Source organism: Chrysochloris asiatica, unplaced genomic scaffold, assembly GCF_000296735.1.
Source record: "Chrysochloris asiatica unplaced genomic scaffold, ChrAsi1.0 scaffold00041, whole genome shotgun sequence".
Classification (NCBI taxonomy): domain Eukaryota; kingdom Metazoa; phylum Chordata; class Mammalia; order Afrosoricida; family Chrysochloridae; genus Chrysochloris; species Chrysochloris asiatica.
Window position 1 is genome coordinate 13,061,649 of NW_006408559.1, and position 24,472 is coordinate 13,086,120.

Here is a 24,472-nt window from a genome sequence, read left to right on the forward strand (position 1 = left end):
GGGTTCTGAGGGGAGAGGGAAGGTCTGAGGAGGGAGGCAGTGTAGCATATCCCCAGGCTGGGAAGCTAACTTCCCTCCACTGTCTCTGCCGGTTCTGCTGTGCACCCCTGGCCTAGCCCTGACTCAGGCCTGGTGGGCGGCTCTGCGTCATGGCCCCCACTCTATACCGATAGCATACGATAGGGAGCCTGCCAGCACGCCCCCCTCTGGGTTGCTCATGGAAGCTGGGAGACAGGGGTGGGATAGCTCAGAACATGGGGCCTGTTCTATCCGTCTCTAAACCCAGCAAGGCTGGTGGGAGGATGGAACGGGATTCACGCTTTGTGTGTAAGGTTCTAAAAATGGGCCTTGGTAATGTATTTTTGTCTATCGATGGTTTATTTTTAATAACTACTGACTATCTCGGGCAGATGGTTCCTTTCCAAGTCCCTAGATAAAAGCAGCAGCAGGTATTTACAGAATGCTTACTGGAGGCACAGCCACTGCATGCGTCCTGTCCAAGGTCACACAGCAGTCACGGGGCCTCCACAGAATGGCAGTGTCAGGCCTCATGGTCACTAGCGGTCTGATGGCTGAGGGGGTGTGAGGAGGGATATCTTGTCTGGGTTCTGTCTAGCAGGTCACATCTAGGATGGACATTTCCCCTAGGGGACGCCGACGAGGCCCCTCACTGTCTGCACTGCTTTCAGCAGGAGCAGGGGTTGGCTATGAATGAAGGACTTTGTCTCCTCACTGGGAAGACATCGATGGTGACAGGAACCACATCACAGGGCTGGTCTGGAAATGGAGTGAGGCTTTTTCTATCTGAGATACTCTACGTCATAAACTATGAGCTTCTGGTCACTGAGGGCAGCTTTCTGACAAGAATCTCGTCCCAGCGGACTAACCCCTTGGCCTGACTTCAAGGCCACCTCCTGGATGAAAGTCCCCAATCAGGGAGTCTCCACCCCAAGAGGGCTGAGGAACCTGTTTGCCTGTGTCCTGTTACCCAACAACAAGGAATGTGTGGGCAGACCTCTCTCAGCTCTTCATGGGTCCCAACCCTTTGCCATAGCTAAGAAGTCCCTAACCCTAATGAACAAGGAGGACCAACACGGTTAGCTGATTGTCCTGTTTTTCTGGCTTTACACGGGACAGGTTTGGAACAGGTGAATTCTTCTGATGGCTCTTTAAAATCTCTATTCTTAGACATCTCTGTGTTCTACCTGAACTGACTTCTGCTGGTCAGAGAACAGAAGTGGGAAGTATTTAATGCGTCACTCTGCAGTCCCTACGGAGGCTCGCAGACATCAGTATTCCTGAGAGTCATTCCATTGTTGATGCTAATTATCATGGATAGCTTATCAATCCAACGACAAGTTGGCTCATGGACATGAGAGAGCAGTGGGAGAACTGTTCACTGAAATGGCCTTGGCAGAGCCTCACTTCTGGGAGTGGGTTGACACAGACATTGCATAATGATATGAATTCCATTTTAAAGTGATAGGCAGAAATAAGTTGCTAAGGAGTGAAGAAATGTGTTCCAGTGGGGAGAACCACTGTTCATAGCTCAAAAACCAAACTGGTTGCCTTTGAGTTGATTTTCATTCATGGCAACCCCACGTGGTTACCGGCTGCACACCAACTGCTGGTCAAAGTGCTCCCGGTGTAGTCTCTTGTCTGTTCTCACAGCAAGACTATGTGGCAGACAGTGTTACTGCTCTCACATCAAGGTCAATGGCATTGAGACATGAAGAGCATGAACTTACTTGCCCAAGCCCACACACTTAGGGAGGGGCAGTCAGGATTTGAACCCAGAGGCGAGGTTCCTAATCACAACGTTCCACTCCCACTTACTTCCCGGAGGCACCCACAAGCACTGAGCGTGCCAACCAACAGAAAGGCCTCATCCTACTCATTTCTTCCGAGTCCTGGTGTGGCGCTGTGAGTTAATGCACCAGACTGCAAAGTCGTTTGAACTGCAAGGTCGGTGGTTCAAGCTCACCAGCTGCCCCTTGGAAACCCTATACAGGGTCGCTATGGGTCGGAACCAACTCGATGGCACTTCACAACAACAACTCATTTATTCATGTGTGCGTTTATACACCAACACAAGGGTAAGGCAAAAAGTACTGCTCGAAACTCAAAAACCTTTGTTAAACACAAATGTCAAAACATGAAGCGATTGTTTCTCTGCATAGCCTCCATCTGAGTCTAGACACTTCTGAAGGTGGAGTTTCCATCTCTTTAACCCTTCCCCGAAGAATTCTGCACTCTGTAATTTACTCCACATCAAAATGGCAGTTTTGGCAGCTTGCAAGGGACTCAAATCTTGTTCTTTTGAAATATTCTTTGAGTTTTGGGAACCAAAAAAAAAGTCTGTTTTGACTGGCTCTCTTTTTGAAGGTTAAGACAATGTAAAAGTGACAGAAATGGTCTATAGCCATGTACTGATCACTGAGACACTTATAAACACGTTTGTTTGGAATAAACCTTTGTGTATCAGAACTGGAACCCTGGCGGCAGTATTTTTTGACTTACCCTCCTACCTTTAGGTAATTTTTGGATTATTTTCTAGAGAATGACAAATGGGTACTTGGGAGGAAGGCTGAGTTGGTACCCAGGCTTCAACCTATGAGGTCACAACAGATGGTGGCTCACCTTCGCCTTCCTTGTGTTTCTGTCCTCTCTCCCTAGTTTGATAAACTGCCTAACCTCAGTAAGACCACTCACTGAGCACTGGTGGCATCTAGACCTCGGGAGATCCTCCCCCATCTGTCTGAGGAACCCTGGCAGAGGCAGCAAGAGACCCAGATGGTGGAAATCCAGCAGTGGTGACCCAGTAATGGGCTGGCATGTCCCCCGGGCTGCTGGGGACACTGGGCAGAGTTCTGCTCCCTCTAAACGCAGCTCTTCAGAAAATGCAGCCCCTCAGCTATGCTCCTAGCTCACCAGATTGTTCTGAATGGAGCCTGCGCTGTGGGCTGACCTGTTCCCCTGAAATATGTGTTGTAAATGCTAATCCCTAAATGGTTAAAATACCACTTGGGAATGGGTTGTCTTTGTTATATTAACGAGACAGGATTCTTATGGATCATGTCTTAAGTCAATCTCTTTTGAGATATGTTGTTGCTAAGTGCTGCTGAGTTAGTTCCCACCCATAGTGACCCTGTATAGGGTTTCTGGGGTCAGCTGGTGGGTTTGAACTGCTGACCTTGTGGTTTGCAGTTCAATGCTGATCCTACTAGGTCAGAAGTCCATAAAAGAGATTAATTAAACAAGCAAGCAGAGATGGAGGAAGGGAGATGCCATGCCAGCTGTGGCTCACCAAGGAGCCAAGAAGTGGAAGAAAGAGGGATCTTTCCCCAGAGCAGACACACAAAGACAGAGAGACTGCCCCTGATCTCAGACTTCCAGCCTCCTAAATTGTGAGAGGAGTCCTGGTGTGGTGCTGTGGGTTAATGTGCTGGACTACAAGGCCAGTCTGAACTGCAAGGTTGGCAGTTCAAGTTCACCAGTCATTCCTTGGAAACCCTACACAGGGTCGCTATGAGTTGGAATCAACTCGACGGCACTTTAGAGCAACAACAAACTGAGAAAATCAATGTCTGCTTTTGAAAGCCTACCACTTGTAGTCTTTCTGTTAAAGCACACCAGGTAACTTGACAGCCTGCAAGGAGTACACAACATCTTAATTCCCATTAAGTGATCGGGATGAACCATGCAAATAAGGTATATAGGACTCAAAGATGGGATTGGTTAGTTGTGCCATCTTCATTAGAAGATGGAAGGAATACACAGAGTCACAGTACCAAAAACAATTGGTCGATGTTCAACCATCTCAAGAGGTTGAAATAAGCATATGAGCAAGAGCCAATGATGCTGAAGCAAGAGTCCAAGGTGCACTGAAGTCATTGGCAAAGAACAAGGCACTGGGAATTGGTGGAATTACAAATTTAAATCTTTCAACAAACTGATGCAACACTGGAGACACTCACTCATCTCTGCCAAGCAATCTGGAAGACATCTACCTGGCCAACTGACTGGAAGTAGCGAACTCACTTTCCTTCCCAACAGAGCTGACCACCCCATGTGAGGGGAGCCTTCCACATCACCCCTGTTTCCTTGTGACCCCATTCTTTCTTGCCTCCTGCTTTTTCTTTGATTAAGAGCCCCACTGTGCACCTGAACTCCTTTGCCCAGCTTTGATACTCCACCCCTGAACTTCCTCAACTGAACCCCTAGTCTCTCCTCTGTTTGTTTTCACCGGCCCACACATTTGGTCTTACAAAACTCTGCTGTTTCCTCAAGCAATTTCCTCCTTGAATCCCCACAGAACTTGGCTCGTTTTTCTGGAGCTGGTACTTGGCTTTGTGTTACCACGACATGTCTGTCCCTTGTCTTGCTTATTACTCTGCAAATCTTCTGCGTACAGGGAGACTGTCTACCTTATTTATGTAACTCCTGCATTTCCTAGTACCCAGATGGGGCTGACAATCTTAACAATAATAAATTTTATGATAAGCTGAGTTTTCAAAATCAGTCTCATTTCCCCAATTTCTTTCCATCCTATAACATGGTCACAATGATGCCATCTCAAGTGCACAGTGATTTCTCAGCAAATAAAATGGCTCCTGGTTTCGGTTTCATGCAACTCTGCCTCAAGTACACTTTCCTGTCTCCTGGGTACCTGAAACTTTAAGGAAACAGTCATTTCATATCTTCAGAAAACACACTTAAGGCTTTTCCTTCTGGGAGCACCTGTCACATCTATTGCATCCTGGTTTGAGTCTACAGCGCCCCCTTTTGGCTTCATGTGTCTGGTACACTGCCATCATCCTGGTCTGGCTGGGCATTCACCACCACTACGTGGGAGATGACTCTGACTCACGGCACCCCCATGTGTGTCAGAGTAGAACTGCACATCACAGGGGTCTCAATGGCTGATTTTTGGAAGATAGATCGCCAAGTCTTTCTACTGAGGGGCCTCTGGGTGGGAATTGAGAGTGTTTGCAGTTTATACTAACTACGGTCCACATTTCTCACATCAGGAAACAATGGCTCCCACTGCCCTGGTGTTCAGAATCTGTGGCTGTGCCCCACCTACCTGGCCACTTGCTTCACCTCGCTCCCATCTGTTGTCTGTCTTCTTTTCCTCAGATACACACCAACCTCCCTGGACTTTACAGCCACTCAAACTTTATCCTTCAAAACCAATATTCCAGTCTAATGGGGAAATCCAAGAAACCCACTGCTGCTGAATTGATTCTGATTCATAGCAGCCCTGTATAGGGTTTCTAAGATTGTGACTCTTTACGGGAGCAGGCAACCTTTATTGTTCTTCTGCAGAGTGGCCAATGGGTTTGAACTGGCGACTTTATGGTTAGTAGCCCAGCGCCTAACTCACAGTGCCACCAGGGTGATAATAAAGTATTTAAATGATCTTTTTGCTGTTTTATAGCTGTGGCAAAGGGCTATGGGAAGCCTTGGGCTTCACCCCACTCCCTGATTTAGAGGTGGGAGGGTACCCCCTGGGAATGGCCAGCACAGATGGCCTCATCTGGCCATTTGTGTACTCTTATAATGAATTTACTGCTAATCAAATGAATCTGTGATTACTAATCAGTGACACTGCAGGAACATTGTGCACACACACGGTTGTGGATATGTGTGGGGCCAGTGCCAGGCTCAGGGGGCGCCCCCTCCCCTCCTCTTCCAGGGCCTCAGCTCCCCAGAGCAGGGGCAGGCACAGTGAGGGCTTGAGAGACCTCAGTAGCTACAGATCCCAGTGTGTGGGGCCCAGGGGCTGACTACTCCCAGGGACTCATTTGCCGGTACCCCCCAACCCCCAGAGCTGAGTAGTCACCACACTTTGCCACAGTCCGGCTCTACCGCTGGGGTTCCTTGTGCAGATCCAACAAAGACTCCTTTTTCCCAGCAGGCACCACACACCACCACATGGAGTGGAGCGATTTATGACGACCTTGGAGGAAACGGTGGAGCACCTACTGGTGGGTAGAGTGGCGGGTCACCAGACACAGGACGTTTCTGATGACCTGGACAATTACTTCCAATTCTGTGGGAGCCGCAGCAGTAGAGGGGAACATCCTGACCCACTGGGAATCCAGTCCACAGCCGGAGGCAGAGTGCTCTAAGCACACTATCCTTGTGTTTGATTCTCAAGGTCTCAGGTCCCAGCACCACAGGCCCTCTCACTAGTTTTAAAAAGCAAGGTAATGGGAAATGATTTCCGTGACGAGCAACTATGGAAATATATCTGCTTAATGTCTCCTTGCAGTAACTTCAGCATTTTTAGATGTGTCAAAAGCAGAGTAAGGGATCAGGATGACTGCGGATGGACAATGGCCCAGATCCACGTGTGGGGGGAGTGGTATCACTCACAACCTGCACATTCCCTCCCCCTCCATGCCATCTCACCTGGTGGGGGCATGCTTCTGTTCCTCTTCTTCATCTGTGTCGCTGCTGATGGTGATGACGCTGACCGTGGGGCTGGGGGTGTCGGGGATGACAATCGTCTGCCGCTGCCGTTCCGTGGTGCTGCTGGAGGCCGCATCTCCCCAGCCGCAGGTGACGGAGGAGCTGCAGGCCGGGCTGCTGTGCGCCATGGCACAGCGCGGCGGCGTGTTCTCCTTGACGCGCTTGGAGCGCTGTGGGGAGCTGGTGGTCTGAGAGGAGGACACCTCACAGGTGGACACATTCCTGGAACGGTAAAGTTGTGACACTTAGAGGGAGACCAGCTCACAGCCCCATCTCATGAGTCTGGCTGACACAGAGGTGATTGAAGATGAGGCTGCTTTATGGCCCATCAGTGACTACTCAGACAGGGTCCTCCCTAAGCTGCTTGGCTCCAGGTGCCTGCTCACCTCAGGACAAGGGAGCAGCAGGAATCTGAGGGGAGGAAGTAGTGGTCCTTATTGTGGCTGGCTACATTCGAATTGCCCTGGACTCTTGGCAACCCTGTGCACACTGGAAGGAAACACTGTCTGGTCCTACACCAGCCCCGTGATCAGCTGCAGACTGGACCTTTGTGATCTGTAGCGTTTTCACTGGCTGATTTTCAGAAGTAGGTTGCCAGGCTTTTCTTCCTAGTCTTGGTTGGAAGCTCTGCTGAAACTTGTTCACACAAGCCTCCATGGACAAAAGGGTAGAGGCAGTGCAGAAGGTACACTGGCCAGGAATCAAACCCAGGTCTCCCTCATTGTTGTTGTTGTTAAGTACCGTGGAGTCGGTTCCGACCCTTAGTGACCCTGCAAGGGGTTTCCAAGGCTGTAAATCTTTACGGGAGCAGACGCTTCATCTTTTTACTGCGGAACAGCTGGTAGTTTCAAACTGCTGACCTTAAGGTTTGCAGCCCGATTCGTAACCACTATGCTACCAGAGGTTGCCCTAATGAGAAGTGAAAACTCTACCACGGAGCTCTTCTGGAGGTAGATGTGACAACCAGGACTTCTGCTGTGTCTGCCCTGGGTGTCCCTAGTCCTCAGGGTCCAGGCCCTCCTTCCTAGCTCTGCCTGGTCACGATTTAGCACTTAGACAGCCACCCTCCCCCATCCCCAACACACTTCTCTCTTGTTTTGAGGGCTACTTGCCACGTAAAGCGGTGGTTTCCTTGCTAAGAGATGTTTGCTATTAATTAAATCCAAACACTCTTTCTTACAGTTTCTGGATCTAAAGGCTCTCAACCGGGACACCTAGATGTTCAGCTTCCTTTCTGAGAAATGGGTCTGATGGCTGGAGTGCTGGGGCTGTGTGGATTAAGTAGGGTTTTCAGGGTGTGGGCACCTCAGCCTAAACGTGGCACACCAGTGCTTGAGCACAATGAAAAATAGGAAAACTCATGCTTCAGAGGGCTTGGCTTTGATTGGTTAGAGACAGACTCCTTAAAAAATGGGTCATGTTGTTTCTGGTAACTTTAGGGGGCAAAAGGTTTTCTTTTTCCATCATACTCTTGCTGACCCTGGTAGTAACTATATAGTGAGATACCAGAGCTAATGTAGAATGAAACTCAGACCCTGTTAACGTCTTTAGAGATTCTAGCACCTCCAACCTACAGGGATGATCAACTCCCCCCCAACCAAATCCACTGTCACGGAGTCAATTCTGGCTCATAGTGACCTTGCAGGGAAGGGCAGAGCAGAACTGGCCCGTATGGTTTCTGAGGACATAGATCTTCATGGAAAAAGACAGCCTCATCTTTCTTCTGCTGAGCAGCTGGTGGGTTCAAACAATCAACCTTGAGGTTAGCAGTCCAGTGCACAACCCACCAAGGATGACAGGGAGAGTGAAAACACAGTTAAGGTGGGTTTCTTGAATTTTCTATCTAGCTGGTGTCAGATTCTTTTTTTTTGAGCCTCGTAATAAGTTTTACTGGTAACATTGTGTGCACTGAATATACTCATGAATTTGTTATTGTTCTGAGACCACAATTCTGAGATTACACTATCATTACTGTAGCCAGGATCCTGTGGCTGTCTCCACTTGGCATTCCTATGCCTGGCTGTCCTGCCCAGTAGGGAGAACCTTCTGGTCTTTCAGAGTGGCCTCATACATTGGTCTTATAAGTATGTGCAGACATGACTCGCACTATGATTATCTTGATCTTGAAATGGACCTTCATGAACCTGATGGGGTGCAGGGAGAGACTTAATAAGGAAGCAGGGCGGATAGGGGACCCACGGAGAGGCACGCAAGCTTGGTCTTGGCTCAGATCAGCATCTGTGTGTTTGTGTTGTGCATCTTGATGGCACACCAGCGGCAAGATGCTGACCTCTGTGACTCACTGACAGCCCAACGCTGACATGGGCAGTTGTACCAGCATGGCCACACAGAGCACCATGCGAGGCTGCCACTGGTCTGGGTCGTCAGAAACAGCTACGCAAGGGAGCGTGGAGAACTACATGTGTGGCTCATATTACTGCGTTTTATAAATATTGTGGTTTTAAAAAAGTATGTATATAAATTAACCGTTTGTGGAAATCCTGCCGTCTATTAATGCCGTTTTTCCACCGGCATATGCATACTTGGTGCCTCCTGTGTCACATTTTGTGAATTCACATGATACTTCAAACTTTTTAATAATTCTATTGCTATTATTAAATAGCTGTGGGTTAATGTGCCAGACTGCAAGGCCATCTGAACTGAAAGGTCGGCGGTTCGAGCTCACCAGCTGCTCCTAGGAAACCTTATACAGGGTCACTATGGATTGGAATCGACTCGATGGCACTTAACACTAACAACATTGCTATGAAGCCATAGGTTAACCACAGGTTGCAGTTCAAACCCATCAGCCGTTCCTCGGAAACCTTCTACAGGGTTGCTATTGAGTCAGAATGGACTCGACAGACTTAACAGTAACAAATTGCTATTAAAAATACCATGGAATGCCAGAAGAATGATCAAATCTGTATTGGAAGAAGTAACGGCCAGAGTGCTTCTTAGAAGCCAAGACAGTGAGACTTCATTTCTCATATTTTAGACACGTTATCAGGAAGTACCGGTCCCTGGCGAAGGACACCATGCTTGGTAAAGTGGAGAGTCAGTGAAAAAAAAGAAAGACCCCAAACAAGATGGATTGGCAGAGTGGCAGCAGCAATGGGCTCAAACATAAGAACAATTGTGAGGTGGGCAGTTTTCTGTGGTGCATGGGGTCGCTATGAGTCGGCACCAACTTGATGGGACACAACATTGCATTTAACAGAGGACTGTACAGTCTAAACATAAATTTCTTATTCTCTGTGAACCCCAAAATGTGTGTGTCTCTCTTTAGTGTGGAGGTCTGGTACTGATCCCACAGTATCTCTGAGATATGTCTGAACTTAACCTGAGGGGAATCAGCAGTTAATTTTTGAACGAGAATGAAAAAAGCCAGCCGAATTCCTGGAGCCTCCTTCGACAGGAACTGAGAACACAAAAATGCTCTTTTACAGCCTGGGATTCTTTGATTACACTCCCCAAGTCTACCAACGGCGTACTGGTGTAACACTGGAGGATAAGCACTGGAGAGCAAGGTTGGTGGTTCAAACTCACCAGCCCCTCCTTGGAAATCCTATATAGATAGGGTCACTATGAGTTGAAACCGACTTGACAGCACTTACCAAATATACTAATAAAGCTTCTTCAGGTTAGTACCAAGGAGAGGGCGTGGGTGTAATTCTACATCTGGATTATGACTTTGTTTGGGTTTAGAGCTTCCCTCTCCTTTTAAAGTTAGGTTTATTGGGCTAGTTGTTAAGTGCTGTTGAGTTGGTTCCAACTCTGTATAGGGTTTCCTAGGAACAGCTGATTTGTTTGAACTACTGACCCTTGGTTCAAACCGACCTTGCAGTCCAGTGCTTTAACCCACAGTGTCACACCAGGACCAATTCCAATTCATAACTATCCTAAAGGACAGGGTAGAACTGTCCCTTAGGGCTGAGTGAGCTGTCATCTTTGACAGCAGATCACCAGATCTTTCTCCCGAAGGGTGAGTGGGTTTGAACTTTCGGTTAGCAGCTAAGCTTCCACTAGGGTTTATCAACGTATCATTTATATACAGCAAAATTCACCCTTTTAAAGTGTTTGAGTTCTGGTAAAATATACAATCAGGTAATCCTGCCGCCACCAACCCAGGTGTAGAACACCTTCTCCACCCCAGAAAACCCTCTCACACTCTAGTCTACCTTGCTTCCCCACCTCAGCCCCCTGGGAGAGGTGGATTTCTGTCCCTGCAGTTCTGCCTGCTGCAGAATGTCGTATGAACAGAGCGCCTTGTATGGATTCTGCCTCTTCAGGGGCTCACGGTGATGGGAATGCACTTAGTGGGGATGGGAAGATGATGCTCTACCGCTGAGGGCTCTGGTTAACTTGAGACGCTCATGCTGGCAAGCAGCCAAGTGAGCAGAATGTCTAACCTCAGATTTCACAGGAAGCACACTTCTCCACGCTCCCTTGAGAAAGTTATTATAGGAGATGATTTCCGAAGGGAAATATGAGAAGTGAGTCTGAGACTTTTCTAGAGAAGTGGAGGGGCTGGGAGCTCTAGGATTCCTCCAACCTCAGGGCACACATCCTTTATGAAGTGGCTGGTGCCTCCCTGGGGTCATGCCTGTCCTGCTGGTCCCTGGTACAAACGTCTCTAGAGAGTCCTCCACCCCAGTGAAAACCTCAAGGACTCTGGGGTCACCCCTGTGGAGAGAAGCGTGATAGGGGAGGCTTTGTGTCAACTTGGCTAGGCCAGGACTCTCGGTGGGTTAGCAGTCAGATGCAGCAATTTCCACCCTGAAGAGATCTAATGTGACATAATCACCCCATGATGTCATCAGCCCTGATCGGATGACATTACCCTGCTGTTGTTAGATGCAGTGAAATTGGCACTCATAGCGACGTTATACACAACAGAATGAAACGCTGCTCAGTCCTGTCCTCACTGCGGTCCTCACAATCGGTGCTAAGCCTGAGCCCATTGCAGCTGCCAGTGCGCCTTGTTAGGGGTATTCCTCTTATTTGCTGACCCTCCACTTTACCAAGCATGATGTCCTTCTCCAAGGACTAGTCCCTCCTGATAATATGACCAGTGTATGAGAGACGACTCATTAACAACCTGCGATATGCAGATGATACAACCTTGATCGCTGAAAGTGAAGAGGACTTGAAACATTTACTTATGAAGATTAAAGAGCACAGCCTTCGATATGGATTACATCTCAATGTCAAGAAAACAAAAATCCTCACCACTGGACCAATAAACAACATTCTTATCAATGGAGAAAAGATTGAAGTTGTCAAGGACTTCATTCTTCTTGGATCAACTATCAACACTCGCGGAAGTAGCAGTCAAGAGATCAGACGACGTATTGCACTGGGCAAATGTGCTGCACAGGAACTTTTTAAAGTACTGAAGAGCAGAGATGTCAGCTTGAGGACTAGGGTGCGCCTGACCCAGGCCATTGTGTTTTCAATAGCCTCATATGGATGTGAAAGCTGGACAGTGAATAAGGAGGATCGTAGAAGAATTGATGCCTTTGAGTTGTGGTGTTGGAGGAGAATACTGAAAGTGCCATGGACTGCCAAAAGAACCAATAGATTTGTTTTGGAAGAAGTGCAGCCAGAGTGCTCCTTGGAGGCCAGGATGGCTAAGCTTCGTCTCTCATACTTTGGACATATTGTCCAGAGGAAACAATCGTTGGAAAAGGATGTCATGCTGGGTAGGGTTGAGGGTCAGAGAAAAAGAGGAAGACCCCCAACGAGATGGATCAGCCAGGTGGCATCATTGATGGACTCAGGTGTGGCGGCGGTAGTGAGGTTGGCCCAGGATCGAACATTGTTTCGTTCTGCTGTGCATGGGGTCGCTGAGTCGGTTCTGACTCGATGGCACCTGACAACAACAACAACATGAGAGACGAAGTCTGTCCATTCTAGCTTCTAAAGAGCATTTTGGTTGTACTTCTTCCAACACAGATCTGTTTGTTCTTTTGGCAGCCCGTGGTAATTTCAATATTGTCCTCCAACACCGTAAGTCTAATGCATCAACTCTACAGTCCTCCTTATTCACTGTCTAACTGTCACATGCATGTGAGGTTACTGAAAATACCATAGTTTGGGTCAGGTGCACCTTAGTCCTCAAACTGTTATCTTTGTTCTTCAATACGTTAAAGAGGTCTCGTGCAGTAGAGTTGCCTAATGCAATACGTCGTTTGATTTCTTGACTGCTGTTTCCATCCATGAGTTTTGATGGTTGATTCAGGCAAAAGGAAGTCTTTGGCAACTTCAATCTTTTCTCCATTTATCATGATGTTATTTATTGGTGCAGTGGTAAGGACTTTTGTTTTCTTTATATTGAAGTCTGTGGTCTTTGATCTTCATCACTAAGTATTTGAAGTACTCTTTAATTTCGGCTAGCAAGGTTGCAATTATCCTATGTGTTATAAACCATCACTTTTATGATGTTAATGGGGTAGTGGAGGTGGCTCCATAGGATAAGTGGTTCAAGCCCACCAGCTTCTCCGTGGGGCAAAGATGAGGCTTTCTGCTCCAGTAAAGATTTTAAAAGCCCCAGAAACGCTATACAACGTTGCTATGAATCAGAACCCACTCGATGCCATTTAACAAGAACAATGTTAATGAGGCTGAATGCAATCTACAGCATTAGTGTATCCTCAGAGGGACCCACTCCCACCAAGAAAGAAGAGCCAGAGTGGAGTGTGCCCTTTGGACATGTGAAGCTTCTAGATCCAGGGAAAGATGGATGCCAACACTCATGGGGAGCTCCAGGGAATGCTGAGCCTACAGGTTCTGTAAGGAGACTAGGTCCTTTCTCCCGAACTGGCACCTGAATTTGCATTTCTCCTAAACGTGAGAATACATTTCTACTTGCTAAAGTCATCCGTGAATGGTATTTCGGTTATAGCAGCACATAAGAATTCACACAAGAGGTCCTACCAGCTTCTGCTGGGGGAGCTGCTTCCTGCCTAGGACCTGGGGCCCAGAACACAAGTGTTCTCCACTCCTCCTTCCACTCATGGTGGCCCTCTGTACAACACACCGAAACACTGCCCTGTCCTGTGCCATCTTGCCGACTGTTGAGTTGGAGTCCATCATTACAGCTACGTGCACTGAGTGCCCTCCAATATATCCTACAACGTCCTGTGGCAGGCCACAACGTTTTCATTGGCTGACTTTTGGAAGGAGATCACCAGGCCTTTCTTCCTAGTGTTCCTATGAGGTGCTTTCTCAGTTTCTCTCTTCCAGGCCGTGTCCCCACCTACCTCGCTGATGACTGGTGCTGCTTACTCTTCCGGGAGGAGGTGGTGCTGGTGGGCTGCTGCCGCATCACGTGGGCCACACCCACGTTCAAGGGCTGGGCTGCTGGGAGCGTCACGTGACCCGTCAGCAAGGCAGGCTGCTGCATGATGGGATTGTAGTGGCTGCCGTGGGCATGTGTATTCCTAGAACGGAGATAGGAAAAGAGGCACCTAATTGGTTTCATACAAGCTTAGCTCCTTTATGAGATAAACCGCCCTCTCTGGTGCAAAGCTGACTGGAAAACACACAATACTGGCAGTGGGCTATCTCTCGGTCCTCGAGGTGGCTGAGCTAATCAAGGTGAACCTGGTTAAGAGGTTATCTGATGTAGCATGACTGAAGGAGGGGACAGGTACAATGACTGACATTACGAAGGCCAGAGTGTGCAGACTCGGGGTTCACCAGTTCTGGGGGCAGGCTCTTACCACCTCCCTCCAATGTTTAAAGTCCCCAAACAGGTGACTATGGTGAACAATGGCATGTTTTCTTTTTGAGTTTATGAGGTGCCTCCCACAGGTTACTTTATTCCACCCAGGGGATGTTAGTACCTGACTTTATAAATGAGGAAAATGTAGTCGATGTGGAAAAACAAATTCTGGAGCCTGGGGTATCTGCTGTTGGAGTTATTCCATCCACTGACATCAGTCGTTTTGACTCATGGTGATTTCTACAGGGCAGAGTAGAACTGCCCCAGAGGATCTCTCTGGCTGTGAATCTTTACTAGGAGTCCTAGCACAGTGCTGTGGGTTGATGCACTGGGCTGAAAAGTTGGTTTGAACTGCAAGGTCAGTGGTTCAACCTCACTAGTCACTCCTCGGAAACCCTATGCGGGGTCGCTATGGGTTGGAATTGATTCGATGGCACTTAACAACAATAAAAAATCTTTACTGAAGCTGACTGCCTCATTTGTCTCCCTCGGAGCAGCTTGGTGGGTTTGAACCGTCAATGCATCAGTTAGTAGCCCAGCACTGAACCCACTGTGTTGGCAGGGCTCCTCATTTTGGGTGTTTCGGACATGCTAGCTGTCCTCTGCATCCTCTTAGCAGCCAGCACAAAACAGTAGCTGAGCTGCTGATCAATTAACCACATGCTCGCCAAACGAACAACGAGATGAACTGAGGTTGACTAGGCATGGACGGCATTTGGTATTAAATCAAAATTAGTAACAGTCAAGACACCTGTTGATGTAAATGCTGACAGCCCTCATCCTAAAATTGGGTTATGTTTCAAAAGTTTTCATCAGTGGGGTTGCCTAGAGCTTCTGGGCTTGTTTGCCTACCTACGGAAAGATGATTAAAAGTGATGATTAATTCACCGACTTCAAAGCCCACTGAACACTTAATGAAATGAAAGGTGAGCAGAGGGCTTGCTTTGATTTTTGAAACATGAGAAAAGCCTCTCGGGGCGGTGCTCTTCTTCCTTCGCTACAGGTCGAGCTCGGGTTCCAGGCTTGTCAGCCTCTGATGTGAAACGCACGCACAGAGACTGTACAGTGGTAACTGGGTGAGATGGTGACAAGAGGAAGGAAGGAGGGGCAAGGAACCAGGTCTGGGCAGTTAGTGTTGCTGAAATTGCTGGAAGATGGGTGGTCTTTAGGATAAAGGGGTGAGAATAAACTCAGCAGGGTGGAGCCCACATGGATGTGAAGGGGCAGAGTGGGCCCACTGACTGCCACATGGACCAGACACTGCGGTGGTCCATTGCTTTGCCACGTCAGTCCCTGCGTACGCTCATCTTTCCACTTGTTGTTGGCAGCTTCAGCCCCGACTCCTGAGGACGCCATGTGGAATGAGACGCTAAACAGTTCTGCACCTTCACTGTGATTGGATGCAGACTGGGCTGTTGTGACTCAAAGGGCTTTCATGGACTGATGCTTTGGAGATTGCCAGACTTTTCTTCCTACTCTGTTTTAGTCCGAAAGTTCTGCTGAAACCCGTTCAGCATCACACAAACCATCACTGACAGATTATGCATGAGGTACAATGGCCGGAAATCGAAGCCAGGTCTCCAGCATGGAAGGTAAGGATTCTACCCCTGAGCCACCTGCTTTGTACTGGTCAGAATAAAGTACAGGAAGTGGAGGGGCAACAGTGGAGGTTTTACCCGCCCCTTTCACCTTGTCCTGTGAGCTCCAGCCACAGGCTGTGGGGAGCTGTGGTGAGAAGCCTGCAGGGCCCCAGGGAGTTGTGGGCTATGAGGACAAGGTACTACCGGGCTCTGCATGGGCATGTGGTCATAAGGACCAGTGTAACTTGCCTGGGGGTTATGAGTGAGTGGGCATGAGGAGCCAGGGAACGGATGGGTGGTCCAGGACACGGCTGCAGGTGGTCAGCGGAGCAAGGGAGCCTGGGGAAAGCTGCCTCTAGTCTGAAGCACGCTGGAGCATCCCACTCTCAACAAATCCTCTCTGGAGCCCTCCCCAGAGGTCAGCCCCCACCCCAGGAGCCCTGCCTCCAGAACACTTCCCCATTGGCCGAGGACCCCGGGACTCTTGTCTTCACTCTTCCACTGGTGATATCACTGTTTGCTGAAAGTGGAATTTACCTCCATGAAATAACCAGACACTTAGAGGAGCCCTGCGGGGATGGACACAGTGGCTCCAATGATGTAGCTGAAGTGTGGGTCCAAAATGGTATTTGACTAGAGTCATAAACTGAGTTCCTTGTGTCATCACCCCAAACATTGGTTTATTTAAATGCCTGAAACTTAAACATGTAACAAAACATTTGCTGTTTCTATATTTTTTACACTCCCCTTAGCATTACATAGTAGGGAACTGAAAAACTTCATTGTCTTGAAGCCCTCTGTGTATACAGATGTATATTTAATGTTAAGAAATCTCTCAGCACATCAGGTTAACACAGGTCGGGGCCAGCTCGGGGAGTCTGCACACACGTTACCTCCAGTCGGCTAACTGCTGGGTACCCGCCATGGTCTCAGGAATCACGGTGGCATGCTGCACAGATGTGTGGGTGGCCACTCCCGTGAGCTGCTGCCATGTGGGGGGGAGCAGGATCTGCTGGGCCCCACTGGGCCAGGCCTGCTGTAGGTTAGAGGAAGCTGTGGGTTACCAGGCAGAAGTGAAGCAGTGCTGAGTCCCTCCAGTGGAAACCCCTGGGGTTCAGAACCCCAGTCTCAAGGACAAGGAGGCTCAGTTCCTGTTGTGTTAAACCACCCAGTTTGTGATCATTGTTCCAGCATCGGCCATGGATGATTTCAGTTGGTGGTTAAGTGGCCAGCTCTGGCTTGGAGCTCGGGAGGATGTAGGCATCAGCTCCGTTTCAAACAAAAATCCCAAACCTACTGTCTTCAATTGATTCTGACTCAGAGTGCCCCCTGTAGGACAAAGGAGAGCTGCCCCATGGGGTTTCCAAGGCTGACATTTATGGAAGCAACCTGCCACCTCTTTCTTCTGAGAAGTGGCTGATGGGGTTGAATGGGCAGTTAGCAGCCCAATGCTTGAGACCCACTATGCCACCAAAGCTCCCAGCCCCTGTTAGGAGATATCAAAACAACTTTCCAAGTCATGTCTGGAAGCCACCCTGCATCACAGAAACAAGACACGGGGTTCCAGTTCCCTCTCCAGACACAGGCTGTCCCGATGGTTTCCCATTATGTGGTGTTGGCTGGGAGGGGAGGTGGGAAAGCAAAGAAAATTAACACTAGGGATGGAGTCAAAGGACCCCATGTCTCTATTCATACTTCAAATACTTTCAAAGATTAAAAAACAAAACAAACAAATCAGATAAAAAGAATGATGATAGCTATACTTCAAGTAAACAGTATTAAGAATGTCCCTGCCTGATACCTAGAAAGCTCTGCCTTCCAGTGAAGGCAGCTGCTAAACAGTTTGATGACTGTGTATTAAAAAATAGCTACTATATTAGTTTTCCCTCTGCTAAGCGTGGCATCAGTAGTGAGGTTGGCCCAGAATCGGGTAGTGTTTCATTCTGGTATGCATAAGGTCACTATGAGTTGGTACAGACTCGATGGCACCTAACAACAACATACTAATTTTATAAGTTAACGTATTTTTGTCCATTGGAAGGACCATGCAAGATATTTAGGGTAGAGCTTAAAACCAACTTAACCAGCTGGTACATTGGCACGGATGCAGTGATAAGCAGAGAGAAAAACAAAACACAAGCAGGAAACTAAGAGACACAGCGCACCCCTGCGTAGGCAGGACGCCTCTGTTGACTTGGTACCTCTTGGGTGTCTCTGCATGCCAGGTCTTTCGGGCCAACCTTGTCCTTTTTGATGACAAGCTGGTGTTCCACTTCATGCATATGTCATTGTATTTAACAAGCCCCTACTGATGAACGTTCAAATGGCTGCCAGTAGTTCCCCATTATAAAAACGGCAGCCATTAAAATCCTCGTACAGGTGTTTTGTGGTTCACGTTCTCAATTACAGCTTTAGCTTAAATCCACTTGGAGATTTATAACACCACAAAGACTCTTTTTCAAGCAAGCAGAAGACCGAAAGAAATAAGTTCAGAATGCTGAGCCTACTGGTCCCACCAAATTGAACATCAAAGAACGTTCTGCTGCAGTGGACAGACCAGTTGCCGATTCTGACTCACTGTGACCCCGTGTGTGTCAGATGGAGCTACTACGGGGGGTCCACACTGGGCTCCAAAGGCTGAGTCTTTGGAAATCAGTCAACAAGCCATTCTTCTGAAGCACCTCTGGGTGCACTTGAGGTGCTAACCCTTCAAGGAGCAGCTGAGGGCCTACCTGTGCCACCCAGGGCTCCACTTAAACTATTAAAAATGAAATGAAACAAAACAAACTGAACCCATTGCCATAGAGTTGACGTTAATTCCCAGCAGCCCAGCAGAACAGAAGGGAACTGCCCAGTCGCGTTTCCAAGGCAGCGGCTCTTTACCAAATCAAACTTTACCACATCTTCTTCCCACAGAGCAGTTGTTATGTGCCATCGAGTCAATTATGACGCATAGTGACCCCGTACAGGGTTTCTGAGGCTGTAAATCTTTACGGGAGCAGAAAACCTCATCTTTCTCCCACAGAGCAGTAGGTGAGTTCAAATCACCGACTTCTGGGTTCGCAGCCAAGTGCTTAAGCACTGCGCTACTAAGGCTTCATTATCTAATAAGAGATGCCCATTACTGTTTCTTCCAGAGGTAGTTCTTGGCCTTCTATTGTTAAATGTGCAAACACACACACACAGGAGCTAGAATTGTACCCTCTCAAGTACATGTGCATTCTATAGATTTTGGCTCAGACTTTATCCCTCAGAAAAAGCATGGACTAATAATATTACATCTGCCTTGGAGTGAGCTGCTTTTTTTTTTCTTGGGTGTTTTTTGATCTTTTCTGATCTTCCCACTCCCAGACTTTATTAACTACAAACAAAAGGACACTACGAGGGGACCCACGAGAGAGGAAGGAGTAGAAAGTCAGCTTCCAAACTCTCAGGAAGACATGTTGTGTCCATCACCAACAGAGGGCGCAAGTGATCAAAGAACACAGAAACAAAGAACGGTATCTACCACAAGTAAGCTGTCTCAAAGAACAGAGGACGATGAGATACTACCCAACACAGTTTATGAACTCTATGAACTCAAGATCAGTAGGTCAGATGGCAGGCTGCTGGCTCACGGTCCAAGAACCAGAGGTCAGATTCAGGAGCCAGAACAAGCAAACACCAAAAAGCTTTGTCAGAAGTCCATATATATTGGATGCAGGCCACATCCCGTGAGGAAGCGCCTCCTCTTATAGCTGATTCATCCAGCTTACTTCTCTAGCGAATCAATCTAAGACAGGGACATCTTGGCAAATGTTTTGAGAATCGACTGAAAAATAAAGTTGCTTCTAAATGAATACATTTAGGCCAAGCTGTCCTTGGCCCCCACAATAGTAAAGACTACATAAAAGTAGGATAGCGTGGTGGTCAAAATGCAGGGCCTAGAGCCAGAGTTTGTGAGTTTGTATTCTGGTTCTGTTAACAGTTGTGTGACTTTGCACTTCCGTTTCTCCATTTAAGGGCACACAAACATCTTACTGGGTTGCTGTGGGGATTCAGCAGTCAACATACTGGAGGTGTGTTCATAGGTCTCGACACTGCAGCACAGCTGTTACCGCATATTTACAGAACATGTGACCAGTTTTCAACCCACTTTCAGCTCTGTGATGTCATGCGCCTACCACGGCACCTACGAGCATTGGAGAGTAAGGAAGGGTCTGGCTGGGGCCTCTCTGAGCAGTTTCCTCCCTTATAAAATGAGGTAGTAATTGTTAAGGTTCCTTTTAGTTCTTTTTAAAAAAAAAAAAACCACCCAAAAAACCACTTCTGTTTCACACAAAAAAGAACTTGAAGGATAGAAAAATGCTACCTGACTAGCCTCAGGATTCTAACCAAAGTCTTCCAGATGAATTTCCATTATAAAGATACCACACGAGTTATAATCTCCCCAGACTCTCCTTGTGTCTAAATTTCTTCTTGGAATAGTAAGCTGGGAGCTTTGCAGGGTAATTCACCTGGGGACCGTTTAGAATATTACTGATGTATTCCAATGACTCAAAGCACTCATTCATTATCAGGGAGGGAGCAGGCAGAGCCCTGTCTCTTCAGTGAACGTCGTTAGCACGGGGGTACTGGTGGTGAATTACCTGCGCAAGCAGACCTGGCTGGATCTGGAGAGGCTGAGCTCCTGGGGCTTGTGTGACGATGGGCACTGCGTTCTCCATCCGTACCGAATAACCAGCATGCTTTGAGGGAGAGGCTTGCAACCCTATAGGCAACGGGTAAGGTGAGAAGGCGCAGGTAAGTGACCAGACACAGGTGGACCAAGAGAACTTTCTAAGAGTCTGTGTCACCTCTCCACAACCCTTAGTGTTAGTCATTCTACTTGATGATGAGGTACTTTCAGGTCCTTTGTAAAGTTTCCTCTTAGTTTCTAACTTAACTTAAAAGAATACTACTATGCCTTAAGGAGCTCTGGTAGCATAGTGTTTATGAGTCAGGCTCCTAATCTCACCATCAGTGGTTTAAAACTACCAGGGTTCCATGGGAGTAAGATGAGGCTTTCTGTCCATGTAAAGATCTACAGCCTCGGAAACCCTATACAGGGTAGCTGAGTCGGAACCGACCTCATGGCACACCACCACCGATATACCTTGAAGTGAATGTTTTTAAAGGCATCTGCCAGGGCAACAATGGGGCAGTTGAGATGAGGCATCACAGAAGGAGAACAAGAGCCAAAGTCAGTCATGAGCAAGGTGCAGAGAGGATGGATGAATCTGTGGATTCGCCTTGACTTTGAAACTGAGCAATTAACACACATGTGTACACCATAGGGTCTATCGACATATACTTGCGATGACTAATTTTTGTGTCAACTTGGCTGGGCTATGGCGCCCAGGTGTTTGGTTAAACACCAGTCTGGCTGCTGTTAAGGAGGGAGTTGTATGATGAGATTAGATGGCTTGGGTACAGCAGATGACCTTCCACCAGCCAATTGAAGGGCTTCAGAGCAAAACGCTCTCTCTAGGGAGCCCTCGGCCTCCAGCTGACATTCATTTCACTCTGTCTGTCACCTGATTTACAAGTTCTGGACTTGTCGAGCCCTCACAACATTCTAGAGACTTCTGGGAAAATTGTAACAGAGCACACGCCAACTCTGGCATATGGAGTCGACAGGAAAAGAGTCACTGCAGGGTGTAGGTCCGGGAAGGTACTTCTGAGATGGGTTTATGCTCTCTTAGGGAGTATAGTTATGTTGGTGGTCACTAATGACCTTTTTCATAAATAATCCACACTGAGGGCACCTGAGATGACTCTCAGGAGCTGTGGAGCTGACATCAGCATGAAATGGGAGAAAAACAACGGCTCTGTTATGGACTGAACTATGTCCCCTCAAAATATGTGTGGTCAACCCTCACCTCTACACTGCAGTTATCGTCCCATTGAGAACTGGGCTGTTCCGTTATGCTAATGAGCAGGATGAGGTAGGTGTGTCTTAGGTCAATCTCTTTTGAGATATCAAAGAGATTGGACTCAAGCTCATAGAAGAGATGGAGAAAGATAGAAGCTAGGCCACAGGAGGGTCACTCAGGGGTAGATGCTCAAAGAGACAAGCCCACAGAGACAGCGTCCTGAGTTTGGACTTCTAGCTCCCGAAACTCTGAGAAAATATATTCCCGTTTGTTACAGCCACCCCCCCTTGGTGGTGTTTCTGTTATAGCAGCTGTAGGGAACTAAGACAGGTCCAGTGACTGAGGGTGTTTTGGGGAACAGAATCCCTGGTCAGTAGAGAGAATAACAAGAGTCCACCTGGAGGACACGTCTCGTGGTCAGGCCACAGTAAGGCAGGAGTCCTCAGGTATGTATCCCTACGTTCTCACTGAAGGAGAGGACCAGGGCTTCCCACAGGGAGGTCATGGTGGCCCACTGTGGTGGTGCCAAGGCCCTGCAGGTAGGTAGGTAGACAAGATGATGAATCTGCTTGTCCTTACCTTGGAAGCCGGGGGGACACACGATGAGAGCTTGCTGGAAGGGGTCGGGCCGGGCACAAATCTGGGCAGTTCCCGTCTGTAAGGGCATGCTGCGCTGGGCCACGGCAGCCATGGGGGCGGCGGAGGGCTGGCGGAGTGCAGAGCGGTAGTTTAGTATGGAGACTTCGGGATTGACTAAGGGAAGAGTGGAACTGGCGGAGGTGGGAGCCTGAAGGGGTGACGGGAATTCAACAAAATAAACACAAAACGTCAGGGAGGGGTGGTGTGTTGAGAGTTTAAATCAAATAAGCAAACACAAAGAAGAGCCGATGACTACACCAATCAACAGAAACCGTGGGCAGGGAAGTAAAAGGGGAAGGGCAGCTATGCCTGAAAACAGGTTCCAGGAAAGAAGCAGGTGTCTGCAGCCACACTAGCCAGAGCTGCTTGGCAAACCCTGGTCTACATGTAGCTGCGAAGGTGCTTGCAGGCACCTGTGAGAAGCATCTATAACCAGTTGATGTAAAGTAAAACAGACGACCCTCATCCAATCAGCTGAGAGCAAAAACTGGAACAGAAATTCTGTTTCAAGACTGTGGTACAGAAGGCCTGCCTGAGTCTTCAGCCTGCTGCCTGCCCTATGAATTTTGGACTTGCCAGTTTCCACAGTTTTGTGAGCCAATTCCTTAAAATAAATCTCTCCCACCAGCTCTCTCTCTATCTCTGTATTTACCTATTTATCCATGGCATTCATCACCTCATCTATCTACCTCCCAACTTATCGGAGTCCTGGTGTGGTGCTGTGGGTTAACACACTGGATTGCAAAGTCAGTTTGAACTGCAAGGTTGATGGTTCAAGTTCATCAGCTGCTCCTTAGAAACCCTATACAGGGTCACTATGGGCCTGAATCGACTCAATGGCACAACACAACAACAACCAACTTACTGAGCACTGGTGGCACAGTGGGTTAACACTGGGCTGCTAATTGCAAGGTCAGCGGTTTAAATCCACCAGCCACTCCTCAGGAGAAAAATGAGGTTGTCCGTTCATGTCAAGAGTTACAGTCTCAGAAACCCTACGAGCAAGTCTACTCTGTCCTATAGGATAACTCTGAGTTGGAATATCATCTTGATGGCAGTGAGTTGGCTGAGTATCTATTTGTCCATCCATCCTTCCATCTACCATGCACCATCCAACCATCCATTAACTGTCCATCTCGAGATCTAACTCCTCTTGGTTTGGGTCTCAGGGAACCTGACAAGCACAGATGGCATCAACGCCGTGGAGAGGCGAGTATTCTCATTCAGTGATGGCAGGCAGCCCTTGTGGGGGGAACCCCTCAGTTCTGAGTCTGTGGAAAACTCGTGGGAGTGGATGTCCTGGCTGTCACATCAACGACAGGCCTCCCTGTGGTCAGGGACTCAGGACCTAGCGTTGTAGTCTTACAGGGTATATCCATGGCAAGGTCAGCCAGGTGGGGAGACACATCTGGACCCAACGTCTACATCTGAGAACTCTGCACCTCCATCGTCTCCTAAATGCGTTTGATGTTCGGGTGGGTGGGTAGGTGGTGGTGGTAGTTAGGGGCCATGGGATTTGAGAACAGGGGTCTCATGAGGCTTGATGGGAAAAGCTCACTCTTTAAGGAGGTGACAAGGGGCAGAAGCACACTTAAACTCATGTGGCTGGCTGTGGGTGGCTCAGGACTGGGCTGGGGGCCAGATGGGAATGTCTGTTTCTCGGGACTCAGCACTAGTGCTCCAGACTAAGAAGAGTGCAGAGAACGTAAACCACCCCCAGGGGGCAGCAGACTCCAGTGGCTTTTCCAGGAAGTTAGACCAAGGGAGTCTGCCAAGAGGTGAGCTTGGCCTGGGCACCACAACTGGCGGTGAAAGGACTAGAAAGTGGGGGGGCCAGAGACTCTTCATGGTAGCGAGATTGTCACTAAAGCATGGTCACCAGGCACAGAGTTGTCCTTCAGGTTTAGAGCACATGCAGCCTAATGGAGTGGCGTGCGTACGTGCGTGTCTGTACGTGAAATGTGTGGATGAAATCATGGGGTGGCGCTGTGGGCTAATGCACTGGACTGCAAGATCACTTTGAACTGCAAGGTCGACGGTTCAAGCTCACCAGCCGCTACTCGGAAACCCTATACAGGGTTGCTATGAGTTGGAACCGACTCCATGGCACTTAACAACACCAACGTATGTTTATATGTGAATAGGGATGTGTG

At 48.2% G+C, this 24,472-nt stretch overlaps 1 protein-coding gene across 2 annotated transcripts in view; it reads right to left on the reverse strand.

Moving 5' to 3' along the window:
• The window catches only part of HIPK2 (homeodomain interacting protein kinase 2), a 165,883-nt gene that overhangs the window by 5,141 nt on the left and 136,270 nt on the right, over positions 1 to 24,472 (reverse strand). The window contains exons 8-12 of one of the 2 annotated variants that reach the window (XM_006861171.1): positions 22,260 to 22,386; positions 20,415 to 20,536; positions 16,680 to 16,822; positions 13,743 to 13,922; positions 6,418 to 6,699 (exon numbers count right to left, since the gene is read on the reverse strand). In XM_006861171.1, coding sequence (XP_006861233.1) covers positions 6,418 to 6,699; positions 13,743 to 13,922; positions 16,680 to 16,822; positions 20,415 to 20,536; positions 22,260 to 22,386 — 854 coding nt within the window. Of the gene's footprint in view, positions 1 to 6,417; positions 6,700 to 13,742; positions 13,923 to 16,679; positions 16,823 to 20,414; positions 20,537 to 22,259; positions 22,468 to 24,472 lie in introns of both variants that reach the window. The other variant, XM_006861170.1, reaches the window with a different exon arrangement.